Raw genomic sequence first — 27215 nt, forward strand, 5'->3', positions numbered from 1 at the left:
GTAGATTTATGTTTATTCGCTATTAGATTTTTTGCAGTCTGTAATAATCCTGTGCAAATGAAAGAATTTAGCACGATTTATTTATGGACTACATTGGAAAAGTTTTTAAACTAGAAATTGAAATGTAGGCAACTAGTAAAACAAACCAATGTTACTATTTTAACTAAACTCTCTAATGTACTACATTTATATTTGCCTGTTTACGTCCTACACTGGCGCCTACTGTTAAAGAAAATAAATACTCTATTTCTTTACATAACAACAAGTTAATGAATGAATCAGAAAATAAATATCTAAAAGTGATATCTCAGCCATTTACTATAATAATTATAATCGAATCTCAAGGTATAACACTATATTCAAGCCTTTCACTTATTTCTTTTTCAGTTAAAGTTAATCAATTACGTGCAAAACTTTATGTAAACGAATATTACTGGTCATTTTGAACTTAGGCGATATAAAATAGTGATGATTAATTATTATATATTGCATAGCAATCGGGAGACTTTTATTAAGTTTGCTGAATCTAAAATAAATAAATATCCAAGCGCAACGTCTCAACTACTGACCCCATTATAATCAACACTAAAAGTGCTATAATTATGTCATTGCTTTGCTCACTATTTTCATCAATATAAAAATACGGTAGCATAATTTAAACCTGTAATTAAATCTTATTTTTTAAGAGGATTCGACAATGAACTCTTGTCGTAGTGCTCTCTATAAGATTGCTAACTTTATTGTTATCATTTTAGCGTTTAATCGTTGAACTGTTTTTAGATCGTTTTAATTGCGATGTGTTTTTAAAGTTCGGTTTTATTTTTTTCAGGCTAAGTAAACTTTGACAATGAACCTTTATCATAGCGCTACCTATATAATTGCCAACTTTATCGTTATGATTTTAGCGTTGATTCATTATATTAAGATAGCTCTAAGTACAAGACGTTTTTGCAAATTCTAGCCAATTTTCTGCAATTGACAAATAAAATTTCTTTTCATTATCAAAATGGGAGCAAAGTCGCATCTTGGAATTCTATATGGATTAAGCGCCTCATTCTTTATTTCTGTTATGTCTGCATGTGTAAAAATGACATCGTATTATTTCTTTTTACTTGTAGCTACTCGAAGTGCTTTACAGATCGTATTACTACACCCTATAATCATTTATCAGCAAATAGACATAAGGAAAAGTTTTCGGTTACCTCAAGCTTATTTTGTGTTTGGTAGAGCGATTGCTGAAACAATATCCGTATCCTGCCAGTTTTATGCTTATCAAAATATGAATATTGGTGACGCAGCTGCAATTATCTATTCGTCTCCATTTATTACTGGTATATTGGCAGCTATTTTTTTAAAGGAAAAATTCACATTATTTAATTTATTAGCAACAATTGTTAGTTTTGGTGGAGTTATCTTAGTGTCCAAGCCGCCATTTATATTTGGATCAGGAGAAGGTGATGGAACTCAAACCAATTTTGGAGTGGCAGGGATCGCCTTTTGTGGAGCTATCTGTACCAGTATTGCCATTCTAAACGTTAGAAAAATTGGCAATTCGGTTGATACATATGTTCTTACATATTATTTTTCTATCGTATGTTGTATCGTACCTTTAATTATCACCGGCATTACCGGAAGTTTTGAATTGCCACCCTGTGGTAGTAGAAGATTGCTGTTACTTACCATTGGTCTATTAGGTTTCCTTGGGCATTTATCTTTCGTTAAAGCAATACAATTAGAAGAAGCCATGTTAGTCGCAGTTATTCGGACAGTTGATGTCTTGTTTGGCTATGTTTTAGAAATAACCGTTTTTGGTACAACACCGTCTATTCTATCGATTATTGGTGCATTCTTGGTAGTATCTTCAGCTTGTGCTGTGGGATTAAATAAAGTGTACGGGATATCAAAGATCTGCAGCTGTAATCAACGCGATACTTCTAGTAACGAGAAGCAACCGCCGATGATACTCGTACATGGCTTAAGGAATGATCGTAATGGAGAGAAATGTAAATTCTAGTATCTAGGATTATATCCTAGCATTTTATCAATGTATGTGTATAAAATATCCTTTTTTATTTTTATCCTCTTTGGCTGTTGGGCAGATTAACATGCAATACTAGAGTATACTATGCGTTGTACGCGTATCTATAATTATTTCTTATTAGCTATAAATAATTTTAACAGCCGGGCAATTTTATAATCGAAAGAAGCATAGATATTTTGCGATGAGATTTATGCAAGACGGTTGTGATATGTATGTAATGTTGCATTTTAACTTGGAGATATTCTAAGGTAAATGTTATGCCTCTGCATCAGTGTGAATGCTTATTAATGAAAGACTACTCGTACGTTACTACAAGAGTAACTGGTGCTACTCGGGTTACTTTTTTATGTTTAAGCTTATTTAATAGTTATACATGGATTAACTCCATTAAATTAAATTTTGTACTGGATTACAAAATTGATTGTACCCATAAAATTAATACTATTTACTCTTTACTGTACCGACTATATATTTATGCATGATTGATGGTGCGCCAACTGGATGGGATAAACCTTATTTTTAAAAAAATTTTCAATTTTATCTTAATATGAGAATTATCGAGATATAGGCCAGAGAAAAAAAAATGAATTGATTTACAATTAAATTATAATGGAAGGCCAGATGAGATGTTGTAGCAGATGAAATCTCAATCAAGAAATAAAGTCTCTTATTACTGTAGTATGGTGATTTGAACTGTGTTTACCCTTGCATACGTCGATTGTGGCGTTAAATAATACTCTGTTCCTTCTCATCGCAGTATAATTTAATTTTTAATACTAAGAGGCCAATTATAATATCAGCACGATACTTTATTAACTTTGCATAACACAGTATTACCATAATTAATTATGAAACTGATGTAGTTATCATTGCTGTACACTGTGTACTTCTGCCATGTTAGCTCTCTACACAACTGTATCAAAGTTTGCAACAACAAAAATGAAAGCGATATTGAAGGTACTGTAGTAGTTCATGCTTCTTAATTACCTAGGTTCTGCTGCCGCCATAGAATAAATTTGATATACTTTATTTTACCTCTATGGCTGCGGCAGAATATGGTAAGTTTTACGTCTGATGTACAGGCAAGGACTACTGCAATAAATCGCTGATGCTTTTGCTTCTTAAGTTACCTTGGTTCTGCTGCCGCCATAGAATAAATTTGATAAGTTTTATTTTACCTCTATGGCTGCGGTAGAATGTGGTAGATTTTACGCTGCTGCAATAAATCGCTGTTGCTTATGCTTCTTAAGTTACCTTGGTTCTACTGCCGCCATAGAATAAATTTGATAAGTTTTATTTTACCTCTATGGCCGCGGCAGAATGTGGTAGGTTTTACGTCTGATGTACAGGCAAGGACTACTGCAATAAATCGCTGATGCTTTTGCTTCTTAAGTTACCTTGGTTCTACTGCCGCCATAGAATAAATTTGATAAGTTTTATTTTACCTCTATGGCTGCGGTAGAATGTGGTAGGTTTTACTGCTGATGTACAGGCAAGGACTACTGCAATAAATCGCTGTTAGACTTTCTGTTAGACACGGAATGAAATTTGGAAAGGCCATGAGGTTTCCAAGGTCGATTGTAGTATACCACCAAAATGCCCTGTATAAGGTACTGTACTACCGTACGAGTATGTGGAATAAAATTTCAAAAATTTTTTCAAAGTTGAATCTCTCTTCATAGCTACAGTACCGACTGTTGCTGCTATCTCATCGCTTTAGCATGTTCAATAATCATTTTTAGCATTGGAATGTTGGGCGTATTTTTGCCTATTTGCACTCAATTCTGTACTACTATCTGGTATGCCAGTTACGCTACTTTTAACCGATAGTATTGATTGCATACAGTAGTACCTTAGCATGGTAAAGCGGCAGCGCAATCATTCGACGTGGTTTTCACTTTACTCCTAGAGATAGCTGATGGATTGCTTTCAATTAGAACTGGTACAAACCGCCCGCCAGAAAGATTATTTTACTCTTTTTGATTCCGTCGAAGATGAATTGAAAGTTTCTGCTCATATTTTACATGATTTTTATATAAAGTGGACTACCGGCGTGCGTAATGGCCAACCCTTCGTGTCCTTGATGTTATGTAGCAATGGTTAGTTTTTCCCGTGCACACGTGTACGGTAGAACGATTATGAATGTTGTGATAGAAATAAAAAGTCGTAGGCAAAGTCAGCAAGAAATCTTGGTCGCTGACTGATAGAACGATTCTTTATGACTAGCGTTTACTGGATGCTGTGGCACCATGGTATACGGTATAAGTTGTACATGAACTATTTTAGATGCAAATCCTAGAATCTTCATCAATCGGCGACCTACCCTGAACTTTTAGCGCCAAAAGTCGCACACTACTAATGATACCTTTTAATATAACAAGTTTCTCGCCAGTAGTAATCGTATCTAGTTAAAGGGTAATCAAAACTAAGAATGATTCTCTCTTTTCTTCGAACTAGATCCTAATCAAGTTGCAAATGCTATCAGAAAATTCTTGCCGACGCCTACTGACATTCATGTTGATACATTACTTGGCTACTCTGACAATGGCCTGGATGATATGGTTATTGCCTCTAGTGAAAAAATTCAATCTCTTCATCGAGATGATTGGAACAAATCGTTAGCATTAGTCTTCATGTATGATTGCCATTATGCTGTGCAACATCGCCACCCGTATAATAACTTACTGCAAAAAATTGATCGTGAGCGTACACGCGTCATTGGCTTTACTAACTGTGTCTTTGAAAATTATGACGAGGCTTTACTAAATGCCATCGCTAAAGCGATCAGTTGCGAATTTTTACTTCCTTCTTGTGCCGTAGAATTATCTAGGACGAATGATGGACCTTCAGAATTCACTATAGTTAATCAATCTTATAAGCCTAAAGCTGTCGACTTACTTAACAGTTGTATTAAGTATTTAAACTCGATTAGACGTCAAAGCTGCAAACAAACCTGGCAAAAGGTAGATCGCTATCTTAAGATCATACAAGATTGCATGCAAGTCATGACAGATTTTGGAGAATGGGCATTCTTTCGTATCAAGAATGTAATATTAGACGAGTTGATAAATGCCTATGATTCTGCATCTGACCAAATTCATGAAAAATGTACATCAACTATATTTGCTGTCAGTAATGAAATTAACAATCACGATGTCGACGTGGATAACATTGATTTCAACCTGTATCCTAAAGTAGAAACACTAATCAAAATTTTAACAGCGTTAGAATTAAGTCCAGGCGTCGAACGACTTCTTCTTTGTGCAGGAAATGCCTTCACTGTAGACGTTTTATATTATTTAATGAAGCATTTTAGGAGTCAATCTATCTTACCCTCGGTAAATATTAGTAAATTGCATGACGATGGATCTTCAATGCAGAAATGTCTCAGCCGCAACCGAGATTTGTTAATTGATTATCACTCGATGAGAACCAGTATAATCATTATAGAACAATCTTCGCCGCTATTTCTAAATTTACCCTTATCCCACTGTATAATTTGTTTCGATGGCCTAGGACATTTTTATTCTTATCTCCAATTACGAAGTAAAGTCTCACAACGACTAGTGATCATGGTCAATCAAGATAATCTGAAATATACTCTATCCAAGTACAAGAGATGGCACATTCTCATGGATTATATGTGGAGACGTGAATATACCACCGAAATTGATACTACGAATATGTTGCAAGATTCCGCTAATGTTTCGACAATTGGATCTGCGCTTTTGCCTATTTATCGGTCAGATAATAATATTGAATATTGACTTTTCATTTGCAACTTGCCTAGTTAAAATTGCAGATAATATACTGTAGTAAATTATGGAGAAAAATAGATTTCTTGATGATCCCAATACTCTAAAAGGTGATGTTGACGCTTTGCTTTTTTCTAGCTTTTGTTGCTACTCAAACAATAATGATTTGAGATACCATTTTCCACTGTGGATAGTAGAACAAGTACCCGATGGTTATAAAGCATGTTTGGAACTGCCATGTCGTCTTTCTGATAAAGCTATAATTGTAATTTAATACATGACTTACGCGATTATAGTTAGGCAGTCTTAGTTGCTGAATGCTATCGCTAATACGTTTCACGATTTACTAATTGACTTTTTAAGGGCCCTGTGTCAGCAACACCATTTCTAGCGAAAACGTCCGCAGCGTTATTAAGCGTGCAACAGCTATTCAATCACGGTTATATCACAGAATATTTAAGTCCATATGTGAAGATTCGTAACTTAAGCCGGACTTCATATGCCAGAGAAATGAAAAAAATAGATCTATATGAAAAGAAGGTGATTACCTGTGACATTCTATTGATGTAATTCTTTCATTGAGTTTGAATTCCACCTTGCCTTGGCTAGATTGCTGACATTATAGGCCTTTTTCCGATTATGCCTCTGGAGTTTTCATATGTGTATCCTTTAATCATGGAAGTTCAAGAAGAATTTTTTCCGTTCCGAAAGAAATGTGATATTAGACATACTTTTGGAATTGTATCACCTGCCTTATTTCCACAGGTTGGATATACATTTTACACTTTATGACTATTTATATCTGCGTGTGCCATTATCAGCGATGATGATTAACTGTAGATATCTAGTTTGCAGATTTCGCAATGACTACCACGCGTGGTAAAATAGTGGTGAAAGTAGCGGATTACTTTGAAAAAAAATTAGACCAAGATGCAATATCTCAAATCCACAATTTTAGCAAATTTGTCTTTGAAGAAATGATTACTTGTGCTAATTCCTCTATTTTTCAATTTGATGCCTTAAATGGGTTAAAAAAATATTTGTTAGTTCCGATTTTGAGAAGCGATAGGTAAATCATGATGGTCCTAATTGATCGCGTGATAATATTGTAGACTGCATACGCTAAATCTAATGTAATTTTCTTACAGCAGGTATGACCTTGATTTTGAAGTGCTCAATTTATTTTGCAAGGAGGAACATAAACTATATGTAACACCAGCTAGCCATGATTATATCATACAGTATGAAAATGCAATGGTTGCTAGAAACTATCGTGGCCTTGATACATTAGAATGGTTTTTTGTGTCAAACGTTTGTTCGGATATGTCGCCCTCCTCAAAATTTACTAATCCAGATGTTGCGTCGACTTATAGCGAATATTACAAGATCAAATATGATATAGATATACAAGATGCCAATCAACCTCTATTAGAGGTGGCTAGATTTAAGAAGATGCACATCACCTTGCTTAATGCAAAGCAATCCGGTAGTATCACTCATGATATACGTACATTGTCTGTTAATTCAAATAGCAACTCTATAGTTCTTATTCCAGAGCTTTGTTTGATACACGTTATTCCAGCTGAGTTGTGGTTTCTCTCTCAATATTTGGCCTTGGTTTTGTATCGTGTCGAGTCAATACTACTTGCATTCGAGCTGAGAGAATTGCTTAGATCACAGGCTAATATTTGCGATATTTATTCTGTTGATTACTTAATAACTGCAGTAGGTTCTGCGAAGCCATGCTTATTAGAAGCGATAACACTTTCTTCTGCCCAGGATCATTTTAATCTTGAAAGATTGGAATTCTTAGGCGATAGATACCTAAATTATAAGATAACTTTGACGACCTTACTTGAGCATCCATCATGGTCAATAAATGAAGTAATCAATAGAATGAGATTTCTAACGAAGAACAAAAAATTGTTTCGGCTAGGTGCTGGGAGACGTATTCCTTACTACATTGTAGGGTGTCCTTTCAACCAAAATAAATCCTGGGTGCCGCCAGGTTTTGTAATAAATCAAACGGTATCTGAGTTGTCTATTGCAATGTCGAGGGAATACACACATCAACCTTTGACGAAAAAAGCTATCGCAGACTGTGTTGAAGGATTAATTGGCTATCTTTGCTTAGTTTGTGGTAGAAATTCAGTGCTTAGATTCATGCGCTGGCTAGGCTTTGAAATCTCAGAGTGTCTTGATGGAATTCAAGAATTAATACCTTCCATCGATTTTCGAACTAATCTTTATTCTGAGACTGCAAATAGTGTCGAAACGATCCTAAACTATTCCTTTCGTAATCGGTCATTGTTGATGCTGGCACTTACCCACAAGTCTTATTCCGGGCTGGAGAGTATATCTTATGAAAAGTTAGCATTCCTTGGTGATACCCTGCTAATATATCAAATATGCCTTTTCTTATATACTCAATACACTGACTATCAACCTAAAGATTATCACCTTTTGTTGGAGTACCTAACGTGTAATCGAATGTACGGTATTGTGGCTATTGCATCTGATTTATGCAAGTTCTTGCTTCATAAATCAAGAGAATTGACTTTGCAAATTGACGAAATTTACCAAGCTTTAGAAGCGGATGATGTACAGGTGAGACTAATGAAGCATATTTTCGTACTCTAGTATTGTTAGTGATGAAATTTAATTATAGCTTAAGGATGATGTAGTTATGGTACTACAATAATGAATTATTAAAAATAGGCAGGAAGAAAATGCAGCTACGAATATTCTAACTTTTGCGACTTTGAAATGATTTACAGTTAATTAGGTTATACAACGAGGTCACTAATTTTTTGATTACCGATATCATTATAGTCCTACAAACGAGTCGCAGCTGTACAATGTTAGGTTGCAGGCCTTATAATTAATTAATGGTAGTGATTGATTGATTGATTGTACAAATATTTATTTCATTTTTCAAATAAGTCGTTTTCCTCAACGGTTCAGTCAGGCTGTTCATATAAAATGAAAACAACTCTATTACTAGAAAAGTTATCAATTGAGCAATTCGTCCCGAAAGAGCTCGGAGATACATTCGCAGCGGTTGTAGCTGCAGTATTTTTGGATAATTATCCTGATGAGGACACGGCTGGGCGTATTATTAATTCGCTATTAAATCCAATTTTCGGTAACTAGTTTTAGGGTCTATTCAGCAGTATCATTATGCTTTTGGTAACTATAGTTATGTATTCCTAATTTTTTTTTAACAATGTTACAGATGTGAAATATACGTGTGAAGATAACCTTCCCGTATCTCTAACACAGCAGATGTATGAATCGCTTCCGAATCGAGTTCGTACCTTGTAAGTCAAGTTTTAAAATTGTTGTTTGATTGTATTTTTATAATAATTATAATTATTTATTAATTCTAAAGCTTGTTCTTGATTATAGCTTTGTTGATAATAAATCCGGAAGTTATTCAATTTGCAATGTTAGCGTCGTTCTGAAAAACTCAACGGAGAAGACGTTTGCAGGAAAGGGAAAGGATCATGAACACGCGAAAACCCTTGCGATGGCTGCATTAACGAGATATATAGATGAAAACCCTAACCAATTTCAGTGATTCGGAAGTGATTGACAACAATCTTACAATTATGGTATTGATTAAAGGTAACTATTTTTGGACATGCTTGTGGGCTATTGACAACGTACAAACGCGAGAAGTAGCATTAAGTAAATTTCATTGAATACGTATAATTGATAATTGTACGACACACATTTCATATCGTCGTTAGATTGTTCGGTTAAGACGAATTCTTGAAAAAATACCTACGTCAGTGGCTGTATATCGTAGGCATTTACTATAATTAAATAGAAAGCTTTAAAAGTGAATTATTAATAATTATAATAGATTAGTCGAAAAGTGAGGACAGGTATAAATAATTTCATAGTAAATGCAATGCTTCCCTCTGAATCATATTGCAAAATATGTTAAATTGAAATATTACGATATGGACTTAAGTTTGTTACAAATCAAGTACTGGATCCATAGCATTTTACGCTATTCTAGAATATATATGGGGAGATCAGAACGTGTAATAATTTAATGGCATTAATTTATCGACAAGGATATGATTAAATAAGATTAGATTAATTCATTAAGGAATTAATTTTCCTTAAAACCAAAGCAAGCGCTTTAAATTACCTACTAAACAGCTGCCAATGTGTCGTAAGGTGTTGGTATCAACTTCGCAATGTAAAAATTAATTAATAAAGAATATCTTGATTGGTTATATTTAAGACCCGAAGAGTACGTGTATTGTTAGCGATGTTATCAATACTTTGTATCTTCTAGTATTGATATCATTTTTAGCCACAATTCCTTATTCTTGTACAAGCTGCAGTCACTCAGACGTTCAAAATAATAATTAAATATGTCAAAATTGCATGTAGTAATAATATTAGATCCGATGGTAGGAACAGAAAGCTTATTTAATACGGTAACAAGAATAGCCCATTCGTCATCAGTGATGCCGAAGGACGAACGAGCCTCCAAAAATTGCTTTTTAAGCATGCTTGCTTCATCCACCCTACCAAGGCATTCATTCGTAGCTAGGTTGTCTAGAAATTCTCGAATGTCCCTAAATACTGTAGTAATGCGACAGTTTTGGAACAATTATTTATACAATAGCTTCATATCGATTATTTAGTAAAAACCGGTCAATCTCTAAGTGAATTTATCAATATTGCTACCATTGAGAATAACCATCCAATACATACGTAGAGTATAATTGCAATAACAAGATTAATATGTCAGTATAACGGAATATCTGTAATGCAAATCGATACATAATAATTACTATATAAAATCTAGTCGGCTGTAGGTCTTCTATGCTACTAGAGAAGTTTATCCTATGCTGTAGATAGTAAGTAAAATGTATGATAAGCTTTGCATTTTGTCAAGATAGATCACGTAAAGTACCCCTGCAACATTTAATGTACCGCAAGTGTTAACACATTAACAATATTAAGAATCATATCGGTTGAGACTTAAAATTGTAGACTAAGCTATGATTGATTAAATTTATCATCACTACGAAGCGTGAGAGCATATATAAGAGAGTGTATTCTATAATGATTGCATCACATTGCTGAAATGAACTATAAAACAATATCAAATTTCTATAAGGTTTTGTATTACCTCTTAAGTTGTAAGAAACTTTCCGGACCAAAATATTCGATATACGATAAACATAACCGGCTACATAATTTATAAAGTCTTGTTCAGCAAAATGGCACTGAAGCTTTTCAGTAGGAGAGAGCTCAAACCAGGCGGCATTTAGACGTGACATCCTCATGGAGAAAATTAACCGTCAATCAATATTTCACTGGCGTTCCTTGAATCAGCTATCAATGCAATAAAAAGAAGTAGCACTTTTAACAACATGTGCTGTATCGATTGAGTATGTTACAATTGGTTATCGTTTAGCATTCGTGGACAATCGAATGGGGAATCTTTATAATAAGTAGTTTTGCTTGATCAAGTAGATGACAACCATACAACGCTTAGGCAATTACAGTGACCACATTTAATCCATCAGTTTTATCTACAGTACAGTATAACATGACATGGATATATCGATAAATATATCCTAGCAAATATGGCACCTTGTACAGTGCAGTTTTAAGCCATTACAGCCGGGATTAGTGGTGTAAATTAAATTATTAAGTCTATAAGATGACATACTATACTCTACATTTGTGGTATACGAGTATAATAACTGCTATGTGCTACCATTTAAGTAAGAGACAATTGACTAATTAGGTAAGATTTTCTCATCGCGTCGTACAGCAATGCAGTAGTTCGCTATGAAGCACAGCAAAAGTCTTGTTGCTATCTACGCTGTAGGGTACAGCAGTTCATCACAGGTAGTAGCTAGTTCTGATAGAAAATAGCGTAAAAGAATACAACGATTGTAGAATTGCTACCGTAATTGTTCAGTTCTCAGTTAGAGTAACAACAAAGGCCAATATCTGTTTTATAGAACACTTGCTATCCTAGAAAAGGTTACCAACTATCCACGATCGTTGTAAAGAAGATGCCCTACAGCACAATAATTTTGCAAGTAAGAACGTATCGCTCTAGACTTTCAGCCTACTGTTGAAGTACAGTAGAAAAAGTAACTAAAAAAAGGGAATTGGAATAAGGACAGTAAAATGCATCTGTTATTGTCTACCATAATGATCGTCCACGAATCACTCGTAATCCGGAGTTGGAATCCACTCTTTACTACAGTAATACTCAGCTGCTTGCCATCCGCTTTTTATAACTGGAAATACACTCTACCTTTAGTGTTCCTCAGCTTTATCACATCCTTAGCAACGATCGAGCAAATTCATGCCATGCTTGTCTATCCTGAAGTCTACTAATTTTGCGGGTTAAATAGAATTGATCGATGAGCACTAACCTTGATTTACACTTTTCTAGTTTTCGCAATGTTCACGCCAAGGTCGTTTATACCGCTTACTATTGATCGTGTACTCTATTTATATACTGGATACTCTTATATCTTCTGGATTGAGTACGGTAGCATAAGAAGAATTTGCCTTTTAGGTGCCTTTAAAAGAGAGCTTACCTAATTATCATATGTAAAGGAAGTATACCGTGCACTTGGACAGTACTGTAAGCTGTCTGCTTTATATAGGCGATGTTTTAGGAAGTCAGGTAGTGTATGGAATCTGCATCATTTTTGTCTCTCCAGGCTCAAAGTTTATTTATTGACTTACTTATAGAAAAAGAAACCTTGTTATTAAATGTTTGCAAAGTATCGACTGTCAGTCTGTTATCCAGACTTATTTTAATTATTGCTTTATTGTTCCTTGTTACTGGAGAAAAGTAGAGGTCAACTTTTTAGCTAGTATGCTTGCATAGCCATCATGGACTCCTCGATACACCCTATCCACTAGTATCCAGAAGTCCATAGCATAACACTGACAGAATCATAGGACAATTTTGCTCCTGTCCTTTTCTTTTACAAGTCACTAGTTTTGCACAGGCCATAACCAGGACAAACTGATATATTGATGTTGTTTGTCTTTTATTAGCTCTATCATGTTGTGTGCCATTAATTGTATTTTATATTACCTATCTAGTCAATAGCGTTGATAGTTTGAGAATATTGGACCGGCCTTCTGAGCAAAATACAGTAATTGAGTTATGTCTTGAGAAAACTAAATTTTGATTGGGGCTGAGTTTCAAGTGCGACTTTCGAGGATATACAGCACACAAGTCGTGATTATACAGCATTGCATACTGTCATTATAATCTTCATTTCTACCTTTCCTATCCAGTTTGATGATGAAATAAATGACTTCCTGCTCAGTTTTGGGGAAGTTATCTGCATCTGGCCATGTTGCTGAGTCTGCACGTCCGTCTATCCGCAATGCCTCTAAGTACAGTACTGCACAGGTTTCTTAGTTCTGATACTAGTGTACAGTATAGACACAAGTGTGCTGTACTATACAGTACCTTACTGGAGTGTGCCAGCGGCCTTGACGACTCTGCGTCAGCAGACTGTGCGCAGAACAGTCTGCGCAGAAGTCGATCATGTTGGATGACGTAGCAGCACAGCAAATCCAAAGCCCAAACCTCCATCTTGATATGAAAGATTGAACGTCCTCAAGGACATGCAAAGATATCTTGGTAAAATTGGCCAATTAAAGGTTATTACAACTATGTCCAAGGAAGAATCTTTGAAATCAGAATGGAATTCTTCTATGCAACATTTATTCACTGTAAAAGAATCGATTCCATCCCTATTACATCAATTTCTATGTAATAATATTACACTACGTCAATGGCAACTGGTTCGTTGTTGTTTTAAAACATTGATGCTAACATGGCCAAATTATATGCAACAGCATCCAGAATTAAAGCAAATTTTACTTTGGTTGATCAATGGATCTTCTTCAATTCGGTTGGAATGATGTAGCAATATAGAATTATATTTCAATATACAGTGTGCAATAGATTGATCGTACATACAAATGAAAATTTTGCAAAGACGAGTAGCTACGCTTTTGATGGTTTGAAAAAATAGCCAAAAAAATCAAAATTCCTTAATTAAAGTTGGGTCGAGTAAAGTAGTCAGATTGTACAACAAGGATGCAGTGATTTGATACCTGTGTCATTTTTTTGGATACAACATTATAACTTATTACAACCTTAACCAAGCTTGTGTTTAGTAAAGTAGTCAGTTTGTACAATAAAGAAGCAGTGATTGATACCTGTATCGTTTTTTTTTAGATACATTACAGTAGAACTCATTGCAACCTTAATAATGTTGTGTTTAGTAAAGTGGTCAGTTTATACAACAAGGATGCAGTAATCAATCTTGTATAGTTTATTACACAAGATTATAACTTATTGCAACCTTAACAATGTTGTGTTCAGGTAAAGTTTTCAGTTTGTAGAACTAGCATGTAGTAATTGATATCGGTGTAGTTTATTATACAAAATTTCAACTCATTGCAACCTTAACCATGCAATTACTTGGTAACGTAGGAATAACATCGATTTACAATGCCCTTCTTGGATGTTCTACCAAGAATTTGGCGATTTTTTCAAAGAGGTACAGTATTACTACGTGTCTGTTTGAAAATGATACTCGTACCTTAGCTTGGTTTGCAGTCCTAAATCTAGTATATACAGCTATCTTGATATTTCATAAGAACCGTAGGAGAAATTATCTCATGCCAGGGAAATACTACGTTTACTTTATTTTAAATTATGTAAGCATTGCATTTATTACAACGTGTTTAAATGTATTATATTTCTTTTCTATTGCATTTTGCAATACGAATTAAAAATGGAAAGGGGGAGCTACCGAATAATATTGAAAAAAACATCGATTTCAAAATAGTCTTACAGGAAATCACCAAAGTAACAAGTAGCGATAAATTCGATGTGATAAAGGTAAATACATAGCTATTATTACCAACAATTGAAGCTTGCTACTAATACAGTGGCTTATGCGCATAGACAGATTCTTGAATTTTAATGCAACTACTTCTGTTAGTGCAAATGGCAATATTTACATCTATTGCATACTACACCCTTGTCTTTCAGTAAAAGGAACCTGTGTTCTGTGATATTTTGGTGACGCACAGTAATCTTTCATTCTACATTTTGTGTTCAAAACGATAATATGTACCGCCACATTCGAATATTATACTGTACTGCAACGCAAGTGAAAGCGCTATAACGTAATCTTTAAAGCCATTTTACTACATGATATATTAAACTCGTAACTACCACAACCTTTCATTAATAACAAAAATGGCTAAATGCATGTCCGTACAAAATAAATAAATTGACGTACTGTAGACACATAAAGATATCTTTCATCGATAGGCTAACTTATTTTGTTCATTGTGTCATGTTATGTAGCAACTACATGATTATTATCAAGCGAATGAAAGAGATACTTTGGATCCAGCCAGTATGGATTTCTTAAGAAATTTATTAGTATCAGATCATACATTTTTAGCACATCATGCTATCCAACATTTGATTAATATCACAACTAATGACGAACCTTTGTGGTGGCTGTACATTGACTGTATACAAGATATTATTAGGAGCATAAAGAAAGCTGGACGATCAATTGACATTGATCAAAACTATAGTCATAAATTATATACCTTGTTATCTTTGCTTAGACCACCTAGTTCCATCGTTTCTCAATTACCACTTGATGAAATATTAACTGAACTAATGAAGATGACAACAATCAGATTGTCAACAGATAGTAAACCGGTGTTAGATATTAAACAATTATATGCTTCAATGGTTGATGATTATAAATACATGTCGCCTATTTTACAATCTAAAGAAAATAAGGAATATTTTAAGGAAGATTACTCAAATATATTAATTAGCGATGAAAGATTATTTGCTCCATTCGATTGCTTGCTACCTGAAGATAGAAAGACTTTATGGAAAGCTTTCTTTTTTATGTGTTTATCATCGAAGCATCACATATTTGAGAAAGTTTTGGTAAGATATTAATTTCATAATTTAAGCACAATAAGTTTATGATACTGTATAGCGTACATTAAATTCGTATAAAAAATGTTCAGCATTTCAGAAAAATTTTAGTTAACGTAATCCAGTAGAAGAATACCTTTTGTAAGTGTTTTTGTTTTGCTAGGAATGTGGTTGTGCCTTTGTTCGTAAAGGGAACTTTAATCAGCTTAGACAGATCTTCAACAATTCAGAATTTAAGCCTTTAAAACTGTTGATGATTTTGATCGGTTGGGACATCTGTATTGATTTCAGCGAGAAACAGAATCTTCTCGATGCTTTGTGGACAGAAGCGGTACAGGATCATTTTATTACATTTCTTTGTCAGTAGAAACTAAAATTTGAAATAAAGTAAATAATATTATTTTATAAATTCACCATTTAGGATATCACAGAATTGTGTCAACCACTGCTAACTGTAGCATGTAAGAAACTTGTTTACAACGTTAAATTTGTACGTTGGTGTATGGACAACACAAAGTATGTTGGTTATGATTTTGAAATTATGTTCATTTTTTTATTGCATGAGAAATTTTACCTCTCTTAACTTTAATATACCTATTCATGATCTTGTATAGACCAGCTTCGCAGTTGGCAACAATGCTAGATGGTTATCATCACAGAGCTGCTGAGTTACTTCGTTCTTTAGATACGCATTCAGCTTTATATACCTTGCATCAATTTACCGATTTAACTCAAATCGATGAAGAAAGCGTCGTCAAAATATTGAGTGAAAATTCTAAAAATTTACAAGCAAAAAGTGATGATAATACAGTTAATAGCGATATAGTAACGTATCAATGTTATCTAGCGCTTAGAAATATTATGCAAGCAATACGAAATCAGATGCGTTTTGAAGACAACAATGTTGATACTCCACTGAAAAATCAAGAACATCAAGAAACAAATGCAAACAACTACGATCACCGTGTAACCAAATATTTAATAAAAAGCAAAGATGTAATAGCACAAATTCATCCATTAAGCTTTCGATTAGAAGTACTAGAGAATATATTTGCGTTATTATTTCTTACTCATGAAGATGTACGTAGTAAGAAACAACAAAAATATGAAGACAGTGATGCTCTGCCTGCCGATGATGTGACCGTCGATGACGAAAATTACAATCGAAATTTGTGCAGTAGTATGGACAGCCTTGAAAGTGCCCCTGAAACTACGCCTATTAAACTACGATTTCGAAGAAGTACAGATGCCTCAGATCGAGTCCTAGCCTCTACCCCTAGTAAAACTTCGACTGATACAAGGGGATCTCATGTCAAAAGAATTAATTTTTTTGCTCAGGAAGCGCTTCAAGAAGAAATCTGTCGTGAAAGTCCAAAAAGTAGCGATTCTTCCAATAGTATTATCTCAAAAGAAGAAAATAATAATAGATCAGGTTTCATTTGTAATAAAAATATAGCAGCAAATCTATTGACTCTTGTCAAAGATTGCCTATTCGAAATAGAAATGGACATAACCCATTTTGCAACAACATCAACAAATAAAAATGAGCAAAAAACAGTATCAGCTAAAGAGACAGATAACGTTAACTTTAAACAACGTATTAGTCGTTTAAAGACTTTTGTCAACGAAGCAAAGTGGAGGTTACAACTTGTTTCAAGCAATTTAGACTTACCAACGAAAGGTAGTTCTTTAAAATCGGACGATTGGCTTAGTGACGATGATATCGATAACTTCTACTACGATTATAGTAGTGATAATGAAGACATAGAAGTACTGGAAGAAGTAAAACCGGACAATTCTAAAGAGGTAACACCAGAAGGAGATAGTGCATCATCACAAAGATATGATGAAAGTGATAACGTGGTGGTTGGGAGTTCCACTGGACAATCGGCTACCTCAAAACCAAAGAAAAAACTAATAAATAAAAAAAGAAAAAGATCATCTAATAGTGGAAGTGGCTTAGCATTTATGAGGTGTTTCAATAGGCAAAGTGAAACAAGTATAATAAATCGTATGCTTTCACCACCAGATGTACTCATCTTTTCATGTTTGCGTCAGAATAGTTATGATAGAGCACTCAATGTTATAGGATTACTCAAACTAGAAGATTCAGATATTGGTGCATTAGCGCAATATGCGTTAATGTATAAAAAATGCGTAGTAGCTTTAGATAATACTAAAATCTCATCGTCAACTGCTTCCTCCATTGGAACCATTACAAAAGATAGTAATGATAGCTTATCATCTTTTCGTGCTATTGCTGCAGCCGCTGCTAGCAATGTCCAAGAGCAATCGGTATCTGGTGTTATTGATCCTATTATTGCTTCTCCAAAATTGATTAAATCCATGAATGCATTAGGTATAGATTTCGAAGAGTTGAGAACCTCATCTGCGTTTTCACGGTATTTGCTATACAGTAGTACTGGAGTACTAACGATAATCGATCTTCTGTGTACAACGAACAGAATTAATACTTCTAAAAATTTATTATCTATGTACCGAAATAGAGTAGCTAAAAATCAAGTAGACTCTTCACAGAATACGTTAGCACCTTGCTTTAGTCAAGGGCCATTGCTGGGGCCCGTTTTATTTATGGAAGGCATATCAACATTATTGGAATATCTGTTGGAAGTGTATAATACAGAAGACTCTTATCGTCATTTCTTATCTAGCTTAGGCCCATTAAATACAAACCAGTACAAGAAGGCAGATATCAACGCTGAAGAGCAACAAACAGCATTCAACACATTATTAACTTTGGTACATCCCGTTACTGATGATGATAGTATAAATCACAAAGAATCAAAAAATGATACCATGGGTGGAGATTCATTGGATTCAAATGGACAATCTAACGAAAGTAACTTAGCCAAAATTATCGATAAGGCTATGTTAAAGCTATGTGACACTGTCAGCGAATTCGTAAGAACTAATGAAAGTCTATTTGATAAAGAGTTAGAAACCGAAATCTTATATCTAAACACATTATTTGATCACATATCATTATTTGGAAATCTTTATAGAAAGTACATTAAACCACATCAAATTGATGACAGTGATTCCTCAAAATTACCTCACCCTTTTATAGTTCTTAACGAAGGTCCGACCTCAATTTTAGGTAATCTAATGTTCGAGTTACACGTATCTCCATACCAATTGCAACAGGTAGCGTCGCAACTAAAACTAGATTTGGTGAGAGTTATTGTACAAGGGTGTTGTCCTAAAGTGCCTAATATACCAGATCTTGTAATGTCCGAATATACTTTGCCTAAGCTAACTACATTAAACGAGTGTGAAGATGCTAAACGCCATAACCAACCTAGACATCCTCTAGATGTTTCTTACGATTTGGTGGCGCAATTAATATCTGTTTTTGCATGTGTTACTGATGGAGGAAAAACTATGGATGTTAACGATTTGCTAAAATCTGGCCAAACTAAAGAATTTCAGCAACTGTTACAATCAGCTCAAGAATTATCATACATTGATTTGGATTTATTGGAATCTGATGTAGAAAGAATCTGTTTCTTTACAAACGTCCTAAACGTTATGATAGCTCATGCGACTATCATTAACTGCCAAAACGATATCAATAATAAAACTATTGGCGTAAATAAGAGCGCAACAAAGCTACTGAGTGATTCTTTAATTCTTTCGCACCAACAATTTGTCTCGTGTCAATTGGGTTTCTTGCAACATATTTCATATAGAATTGGACAAATGGGCAAATTAAGTGCCTTAGATTTATACTTTAGAATCTTAAGGCATGGTCTATCTACTCCTAAGCGCTATTTACCAGTTTTAGATGATATTTATTACAGTCATTCTGATGACAACATGTGGTTGAGGTATGCACCATCTCCTGAGCCAAGACTGATGTTTCTTGTTAATTTTGGCCATGCATCATCTCCTCCCTTGCAGTTCCTTAAACCAAATGATCTTGAAAGCCAACTTTCGTCGGCAACAATGGAATACTTAACCAATAATGTCACAATTAACGTTGAAGAGAACGAGGTTGTTATTCCAGAACTTTTGGAATGGTACAAACAAGATTTTTCAAGTCTCCACGTGGGATCTATCGAAGAGTTAGATAATCGTCAATTACCTCTGACTAGAGTTGCCTCGGACTCTGATATCGCTTATTTATATTCGATAAAATCATTCTTAACCGAAAAAGCTGCAGATCGATTAGAGCTGGTGTTAAGAGAATGTGAACTACAACAGAAAGTACGATCGCAGACGAACTTTAAAGCAAATAGCGGTCATGCACAAGCTCGTGACGGACGAAGCAACTTAGATGAAATAACTGGAACGGCGTTTCGTAATAAGTCTTCACTAAAGAATACACCTTTAAAGCTCGTTGTTCAACCATATTCTTGGGTGATTGGCTATCAAATTAATCCGCAATATTTTAATTTAGCTGCTACTCATTCACCTACTAAGCGTAGGAGTTCATCAAAGAGTTTCCCTTTAACAGTTGATGAAAAGCACTCTAATGAGACGGCCTACAGCAAGTTTGGATTTACGACAGAAACTTTAAAATATCTTGGAGAACATTCTGAATTAATTTGTACTCTGTCATCATTAGTAAACCAGACACAGCGTATTGCAATGGAAGAACAACAACGGAGCTATGTTGATGTTGAGAAATTATATGATTTCCTAGTAAAATGTTCTTCACCTGGTAGAGATCAACTCTACGAGAGTATGCTTCAGTTAGCAGACAAAATTGTAAAATTTCCGGTATTGCAAAGATTTCTCACTCAGCGATTAAGCTCCTTTGTTACTTGCACGGAAAATAGCGTAGCCGTTCCATGCTTGTTAGCAGCCGAGAATTCTTCGGTAGTAATGCAAGCTCACATAGTAGCAATCAATGAATGTATCAAGGAGCGCAACTATCTGCAAGCAATTGACATATACCGTAGTTATCCTAGGCTAATGACGAATTTATTATCAATCCGCTTTTATGACAGCTTACTGAATATAATCGCAACCGGTGTCTTGAAAAGTGACAAAGTAACACAAAAATCTTCCATCGATATGGATATTTGGAAAGGTTCTGACCAAAGTTTTGCTAGTCGGTCCTTTCAATTTTTGACTAAAATGTCAGATATCCACCTTTCATGCAACATTATTTTACAAAATTTAAATAATTGGTCCCTTGATGTTTGCCTTGATTTACTGTGGTGGGGTAATTATCATTTGTCATACGAATCCACAGACTTAGCAACTAATATAAAACAAAAATATGAAGAAATGAAGATATATAAGCAGGTATATCATAGATTTCAAGCTGTTGTTCTACAGTATTTAGTACTACAACTTGCCAGTATTTATAAATTGCCTTAATTTCTTCATTTGCCTTGTTCGTTCTTTCGGTGATTAAAGTGAATCTGTTTTTTCAATAGCTGATTAATAGATTTTCCAATAATGAAACTGAACTCCATCAGATTGGGATAGATTTTAAGCGATGGGAAAATTGGCAAAATGTTGCTAAAGATTTACAAGAATATTCTGAAGATATTTTGCTTTGCTTGTGCAGATATGGCGAAGTAGTCCTAGCTAAATCCTTATTGAAATTATTAGGAATGTATCCTTCTAGTATTCAAAAGGTTATACACAATTAGTTTTGATGATCTAACCATAAAATCTAATAATTATAATAATGCTCACTCTAAGAATACTAACAACGTTTCAATTGTAGGCACTTGCAGAATGCGAATTATTATCTTGTGTTGAAGCTGAGTCGGATGTAACAAAGGCTTATTTGGTAAGAACTTTGATGTAATCTTATTTACAAGAGCTTGTTGTTACTGAAGAAAGATATACATATTCTCATCAACTATGGCTAGATTCTCGAAAATATCAAGGACAGAGGGATTCGATTTCATGTATGCGACAAGATCTTAAACCAGATCGATGATCTAGCTATCAAGGCTTTCTTCACGAAGTATATTATTAAAAATCTTCGAGATGAAATTAGTAAAGAACAGGTTGATCGTATTCTATCTCTTTATCTAGGGTGTAAGGTGAACAAGTATACATATCATTCATCTATTTATCTCTATTTTGTCATATATTTGGCCAAGTTATGTAAACCATCGTTCACTTAAGTACTTACGCGGACACTTACAGGTTGTCAGCTCTCTGCCAGACTTCGCCCAAGCCGGAGTAGCTCATTTAGTCCCGAAACCGAAGCTGTTGCTGGAACAGCTCCTAATGAATCGAAAGGTAGCCTCGTATCGATCTAATCCTGCATAACTATGATGTTCATATTATAATCGATATTTAGTATAACGTGAAGATTATTTTGCAGCTTAAATGGGCAAGTCTAGTTTTCGAAAGTTATCGCTCTATCATTAGCAGCAATGAAGTTTGGATCGAAGATAAAACTAAAGATATGAATAGTATGGAAGGCTTAGTCCTTGAATTTGCATCTAAAGCGTTACAATTCTCGATCCCTCAGTTAGGTAGATCAGAAGCTAATCTCGGTCTGAGTGAGATATATGCAATAGATAATGTAATTTACCTACAGTTTAATTTTATCGTTTAGACCCGGATCGACTTCGGCGAAATTCTGAGATAGCTGAATCTACCTCAGCTGATATAATTCCCTCGCTCCCAGAGGCAATCAGAGGAGCAAGCTATTCAAAGCCCTTAGCTAGTAAAACAATAGGTCATTAAAAGTAATTTAATATTAGTTTTTAATCAATTCTATTGTAGCAATAGTTTTCATACTTTATGAATTACCTTTTGTATAATTTAGATCAAGATTTACCGGAAAATCCTCCGCCTAAATCGCAATGGGTACCCGATGCAGCAGTTGTTAGCTGCGCAGTTTGTTCCGAGTACTTTAGTATGGTAAACAGGGCTTATGTATGATATGTAATCACTGAAATCTCAAAGTTCACTGTGCGGCTAAAAGCATTTTCTTGTATTAAATACAGTTCAATCGCCGTCATCATTGCCGCCGTTGCGGTCGTGTGGTATGTGACGATTGTTCAAGGCGAAGATGCATTGTTTCTATTTATGGTACTCAGCCAGTGCGAACCTGCGATCAGTGCTATAACCGATTCTATGCGAAAAAGTAAATGACAGATAATGTGTTATTAGAAGAATATATAATTTATTAATAAACTAAATAAATCTAATTTCAGGTCACGAAAAGAAGAAGACAATAGAAGTAGTAAGAATTTTACTCTAAACTGAGTTTCATCGAATATGTTTATTTAATGCAATGTAATTCTTATTGTAAATTACAAATATGTATATTTTCTAATCCTAGACGGTGAACGACAAGAAAGAAAATTGACTAACAATTTTGGTACAAATAATTTAACTGTGACTGATATGAAATTTAATTTAACAATGGATGACGATAGAAATGAGATTGTCCGAGAAGATTTCTATTATGATCAGGTTAATAGCTGCTCTTTCTGGATACACAAATTCCTTGTGAATAATGTTACCTCAAATCAGTATCTTACAGGATTCTTTAAAACGTATTACAGTCTCCTAGTACCGCATTATGCATTGCCATTCTGGATATTCTAACCGATTATCAAAAATGTGGGAAACACTTACTACAACTAGTGGATGACTTGTCGAAATATTTAATTGTAGCAACACCTAACTACCTATATGAAGAAATCGACCGATCAGTTGTGATAAGGTTTTGATTTTAATTTTATGCACAGGATTATCTAAGTAAAATGTCCATAGTAACTGACGTTCTAAATGATAAATAAAATGTGGACCGTTGACGTCACTTTGACCCAATATTTGTATTTTTTGAATTTGGCAGTATGATGAAAAGTCTACTATTTTCAGCGAAAATGAATTTTATGAAAGCTGAAGATAGCACATCAGTTGCATTGGAATGTGATAGGTAGTAGAACTTCAGTTGGCGTGACCTATTGTTTCTCATGGATAAAACTTTGTACATCAAATGACTAATGATATTTTGATATCCTAGCTACTTAAGCCTGTTAAGCCTACTGGAACTCTTGGTCAATTCATGTTATTATAACTTGCCGTCAATGAAACAGTTGTCGAAGTCCGGATCAATCAGGTACGCTACTTATTTTAGTATTTTTGTCTTCACTACATCTTATGTACTTGACTTTATCTTCAAGGCGACTAAGAGATCAGTTACTTGAGGACGAACGCTATTCTCTAGCACTTGAGGTTTCTACTAAATACGGTCTCGATACTCAAGGTGTTTGCTTTGTGTGGGCTAAATTCTGCTTAAAGTCTGGAGACTTTGAAAGTGCCAGAGAGAAATTTAGTAGATGTTTTAAGGTATGCTAAAAATATTAGTGGTTTTCGAATGGTCCTTTTTAAACTTTGTGCTATTATAATAACTGCAATATTTTTTATAGTCACGCCAATCCTTTAAACAGTCAGGACCCGCGTCGGACATAAAGCAATCGCAACTTAATCAGTCCCAAATGCTTAAAGATATTATTGATATCTTGGAGTCGTCACCGCTAGTTAGTTATGGTTTGGTAAGCTAAAAACATAAAATAGTGCACGTGTTAATCCGTTTCCTTCTAAATATTAACCGATATTGATTTCATGGATATTCAATAGACTACTGGGTTCATTCCTGATGTATTGAATTCAACTTCGGAAAATCTATTGGTATTAAAGCTTATTTATCGTACTGATTTATTCATAAATGCACACATAAATCTCATAATTTTATTAACTCTCCCTGTAGCAATCAGATATAGAGACTAATATGGACATGCGAAGGTTTTCAGAGTGCAAGTACTATTTAAATTTGTATGGAGATCAGTTATCATACATTCGTTTTCATGTACGCCATGGATTTTTGGATGAAGCTTGTCGAAATCTTCAAAAAAATGTAAGATTTTCGATTTCAGAAAGTTTAACTTGGTTGAATTCATTTTTTGTCTAAATATTTTTATTGTTGATTTAGAATTGTTCAAATGAAATGTTTATGGAAGAGATTCTAAAGCCATGCATAGTCAATGGTGACGTGACCGTTTTACTCCAAACTATCCAGACGATTGATCCCGAGTTAGTGTCGTGGGAGCGGTACTTAAATTTCTCTTGCTTGGCACTGAAGAAAATGTTGCTATTTCATGTTTTATATGAAATTCGACTTTTTATGAAAGTAAGGATGCCAAGTCATGTTGTAGTAACAGTAATGTTGCAGTTAAAAGTACAAGGGTAAATGTTGTAACTTTCATTATTTTCAATTAGGATTATGTTAGTGCTGCAGCTGTTTGCGTTACTTTGTTTCATGGTAAGAAAGGTCGTTGTAGTAGTTATGAAGAGTATCACCATCGGTTAAAGTATTTGCTGGATGCTAAGTCGCATTACGAAGTTGTACAACAAGAACTCAAAACTGGAGCTAAATCGCCAAGATTGAACTACTGCTCGCCTATTAAACAGCAAGAATTAACGTATTATTTGAAAATGATTGAAATGCAAATTGAGATAACTAAACATTTCCATGATAATGGGTATCCATTCCTAAGACATGATACTGATAGTGGTCTGACGCTATTTAGTAGCAAATCGCGACCAGAATTGATTAGTCAGGTATTTGGAAAAAAGATCACGGATTCTTAATTAAAAATTATTTATATATTCATATAACATAAAAAAAGGAAGTCAATGACAATGTCATTATGTCAATGGTGTTACAGATAATGCTTGCTGGAAATTCTTTAATGGAAGGTTTTGAATTAGCCCTTAAAATTGTTCATGTCAGTAACTACTTTAATGTGAATATTTCAAGATATGGTTAGCAAGAAATTAGTGAATAATGCATGCTCTTTGTTTAATAGGTATTTCATGTTGATCCAATTGGTGCTTTTGGTCGTACTGGAAAATTGCTTGCTCGAGCAAAACAGTATAAATCAACAATAGATTTAATTAAATTAATCAAGGAACGCCAAGTTTTCGAAGACGAAATAGTAGATAAAATCATTCTGGCACTTTTACCTGCAGTTAATAAGGGACCAGAAAAGGCAAGTTGTTATATGGCCGTTAACTGTATGAAAATGCTCTAATAGACGTAACTTCATGAATCAGATTATCACATGCCTAGAATTTTTTTTAATCCAATAGGACATCGAAACTTTGGTTAAAGAGCTTATCAATCTGATAGCCAGCCTGAAAATCCGGGTCATTTTTTTAAATTATTTGCCAATATTTAAATTTTAACTCTTAGTGTTACAACAATTTATAATTTTAAAATGATACCTTTAATACACAATGTCTTACTATTATTAATTTTTAATGGTCTAAACTAAATGATATTAATTTATATTACCTACAAACTTTGTATCTTTACAGTTTGAAGCACAAATGGCTTGTAACAGGTTAGTGCAGGCACAGCTAACCGCTGTGAATCTTGGAGTACCTTATGTCAAGCAAGTGCTCGCTGTTACCGAGAAAGGGCAAAGCACTACTGCAAAGCATGTTGGTAACATTTGTCGTAAATGGCTGGATGCACATAAGACTTGATATAAATTTTAGATTTTTGATACAACTTTGAAACTGTTGTGCAGTATACTTGCTTATTCAACTCTTGAGGACCTGACTAAATTGATTTAAAATCAAGACAGATTGTGACAATTTGCCACTTAAATGCACTATAAACGATCGCTTTGGCGATCATTTTTAAAATTTGAAATGTCAGGTTTAGTATACGCGCATTCCTGGCCCATTCTATGTTTTTTTGCCTAAAACTAGCTGGGGCACTGACGAGTATATTAGGTATTGTACGATATGCCTACAAAATGGTTAAAAATTTTCTATATTGTTATTCTGCAAAACTAGTTTGGTTAAAGCAATTTGATTGATATAGCATTATATTTGATAAACATTTTACGACATACATCGTATAACAACTAATTGATTTAGCAGTAGAATGATTGTTGATTTGTTGATATTACCTATAGAAGAGATAAGTGATCATAGTCTCGCTGATTTTTTTGTACTATATGTAAAAATGTAAATACCATTTTGGTTTATTCAATTATTAATATTCAAGTTATATTGTACAAAATTAACATAACATTACAAAAATACACGAGGCAATCATTTCTTAGCAGACAGGTTTATTTTTTTAATCCATTGAATATAGATGTATGTATAAAAGATGCGTCAGTTATATATATATATATATATATATACAGTATACAGTATTTACTGCGAAGAAAAAGAATTGTTATTTGATAACCTTTATCAATTAAAAATTGCAGTAATTTATGTTGGCAATGGTCATTGCGAAATTTATATCATCCTTAAGTAAAGTCCACATGATGGACGTGCTAATAAATTTTAAATTTCGTATATTCTTTTATAGTATTGAATGATTTAATATTTAATAGTTAATATTTTAAACATAGGATAATGTAGCTTGTTTTGTAAA

General features: G+C 34.1%; 4 protein-coding genes across 4 annotated transcripts; all 4 read left to right on the forward strand.

The window, feature by feature from the left end:
- Positions 1–1024: 1024 nt before the first annotated feature.
- On the forward strand, positions 1025–1864 carry TRIADDRAFT_15077 (uncharacterized protein; the record flags this gene model as incomplete). Its single annotated transcript, XM_002107979.1, has 1 exon — positions 1025–1864. A coding segment is annotated over one exon (840 nt), but the record flags the coding sequence as incomplete, so codon positions are not given.
- Positions 1865–4290: 2426 nt separating this feature from the next.
- On the forward strand, positions 4291–5808 carry TRIADDRAFT_52063 (uncharacterized protein; the record flags this gene model as incomplete). The annotated part of the gene is made up of 2 exons (XM_002107980.1): positions 4291–4300; positions 4499–5808. 2 exons carry the CDS (start codon positions 4291–4293, stop codon positions 5806–5808), a joined length of 1320 nt encoding a protein of 439 aa, XP_002108016.1.
- An 851-nt stretch (positions 5809–6659) lies between these two features.
- Positions 6660–9376, forward strand: TRIADDRAFT_52064 (uncharacterized protein; the record flags this gene model as incomplete). Its single annotated transcript, XM_002107981.1, has 5 exons — positions 6660–6865; positions 6945–8403; positions 8740–8941; positions 9032–9116; positions 9205–9376. The coding sequence occupies 5 exons, from the start codon at positions 6660–6662 to the stop codon at positions 9374–9376; spliced, it is 2124 nt and encodes a 707-aa protein (XP_002108017.1).
- A 4276-nt stretch (positions 9377–13652) lies between these two features.
- TRIADDRAFT_52065 (uncharacterized protein) lies at positions 13653–27095 on the forward strand (the record flags this gene model as incomplete). Its single annotated transcript, XM_002107982.1, has 30 exons — positions 13653–13741; positions 14318–14384; positions 14684–14728; positions 15203–15811; positions 15966–16133; positions 16224–16318; positions 16417–18204; positions 18310–21076; positions 21211–21414; positions 21507–21572; positions 21655–21795; positions 21938–22033; positions 22095–22299; positions 22356–22478; positions 22569–22663; positions 22750–22889; positions 22960–22988; positions 23088–23221; positions 23314–23474; positions 23778–23873; positions 23938–24103; positions 24184–24309; positions 24525–24671; positions 24747–24944; positions 25034–25375; positions 25444–25542; positions 25624–25752; positions 25907–25963; positions 26135–26264; positions 26980–27095. The coding sequence occupies 30 exons, from the start codon at positions 13653–13655 to the stop codon at positions 27093–27095; spliced, it is 8628 nt and encodes a 2875-aa protein (XP_002108018.1).
- Positions 27096–27215: the final 120 nt, after the last annotated feature.

This window comes from Trichoplax adhaerens, genomic scaffold, assembly GCF_000150275.1.
Source record: "Trichoplax adhaerens TRIADscaffold_1 genomic scaffold, whole genome shotgun sequence".
In the NCBI taxonomy this organism is placed as follows: domain Eukaryota; kingdom Metazoa; phylum Placozoa; class Uniplacotomia; order Trichoplacea; family Trichoplacidae; genus Trichoplax; species Trichoplax adhaerens.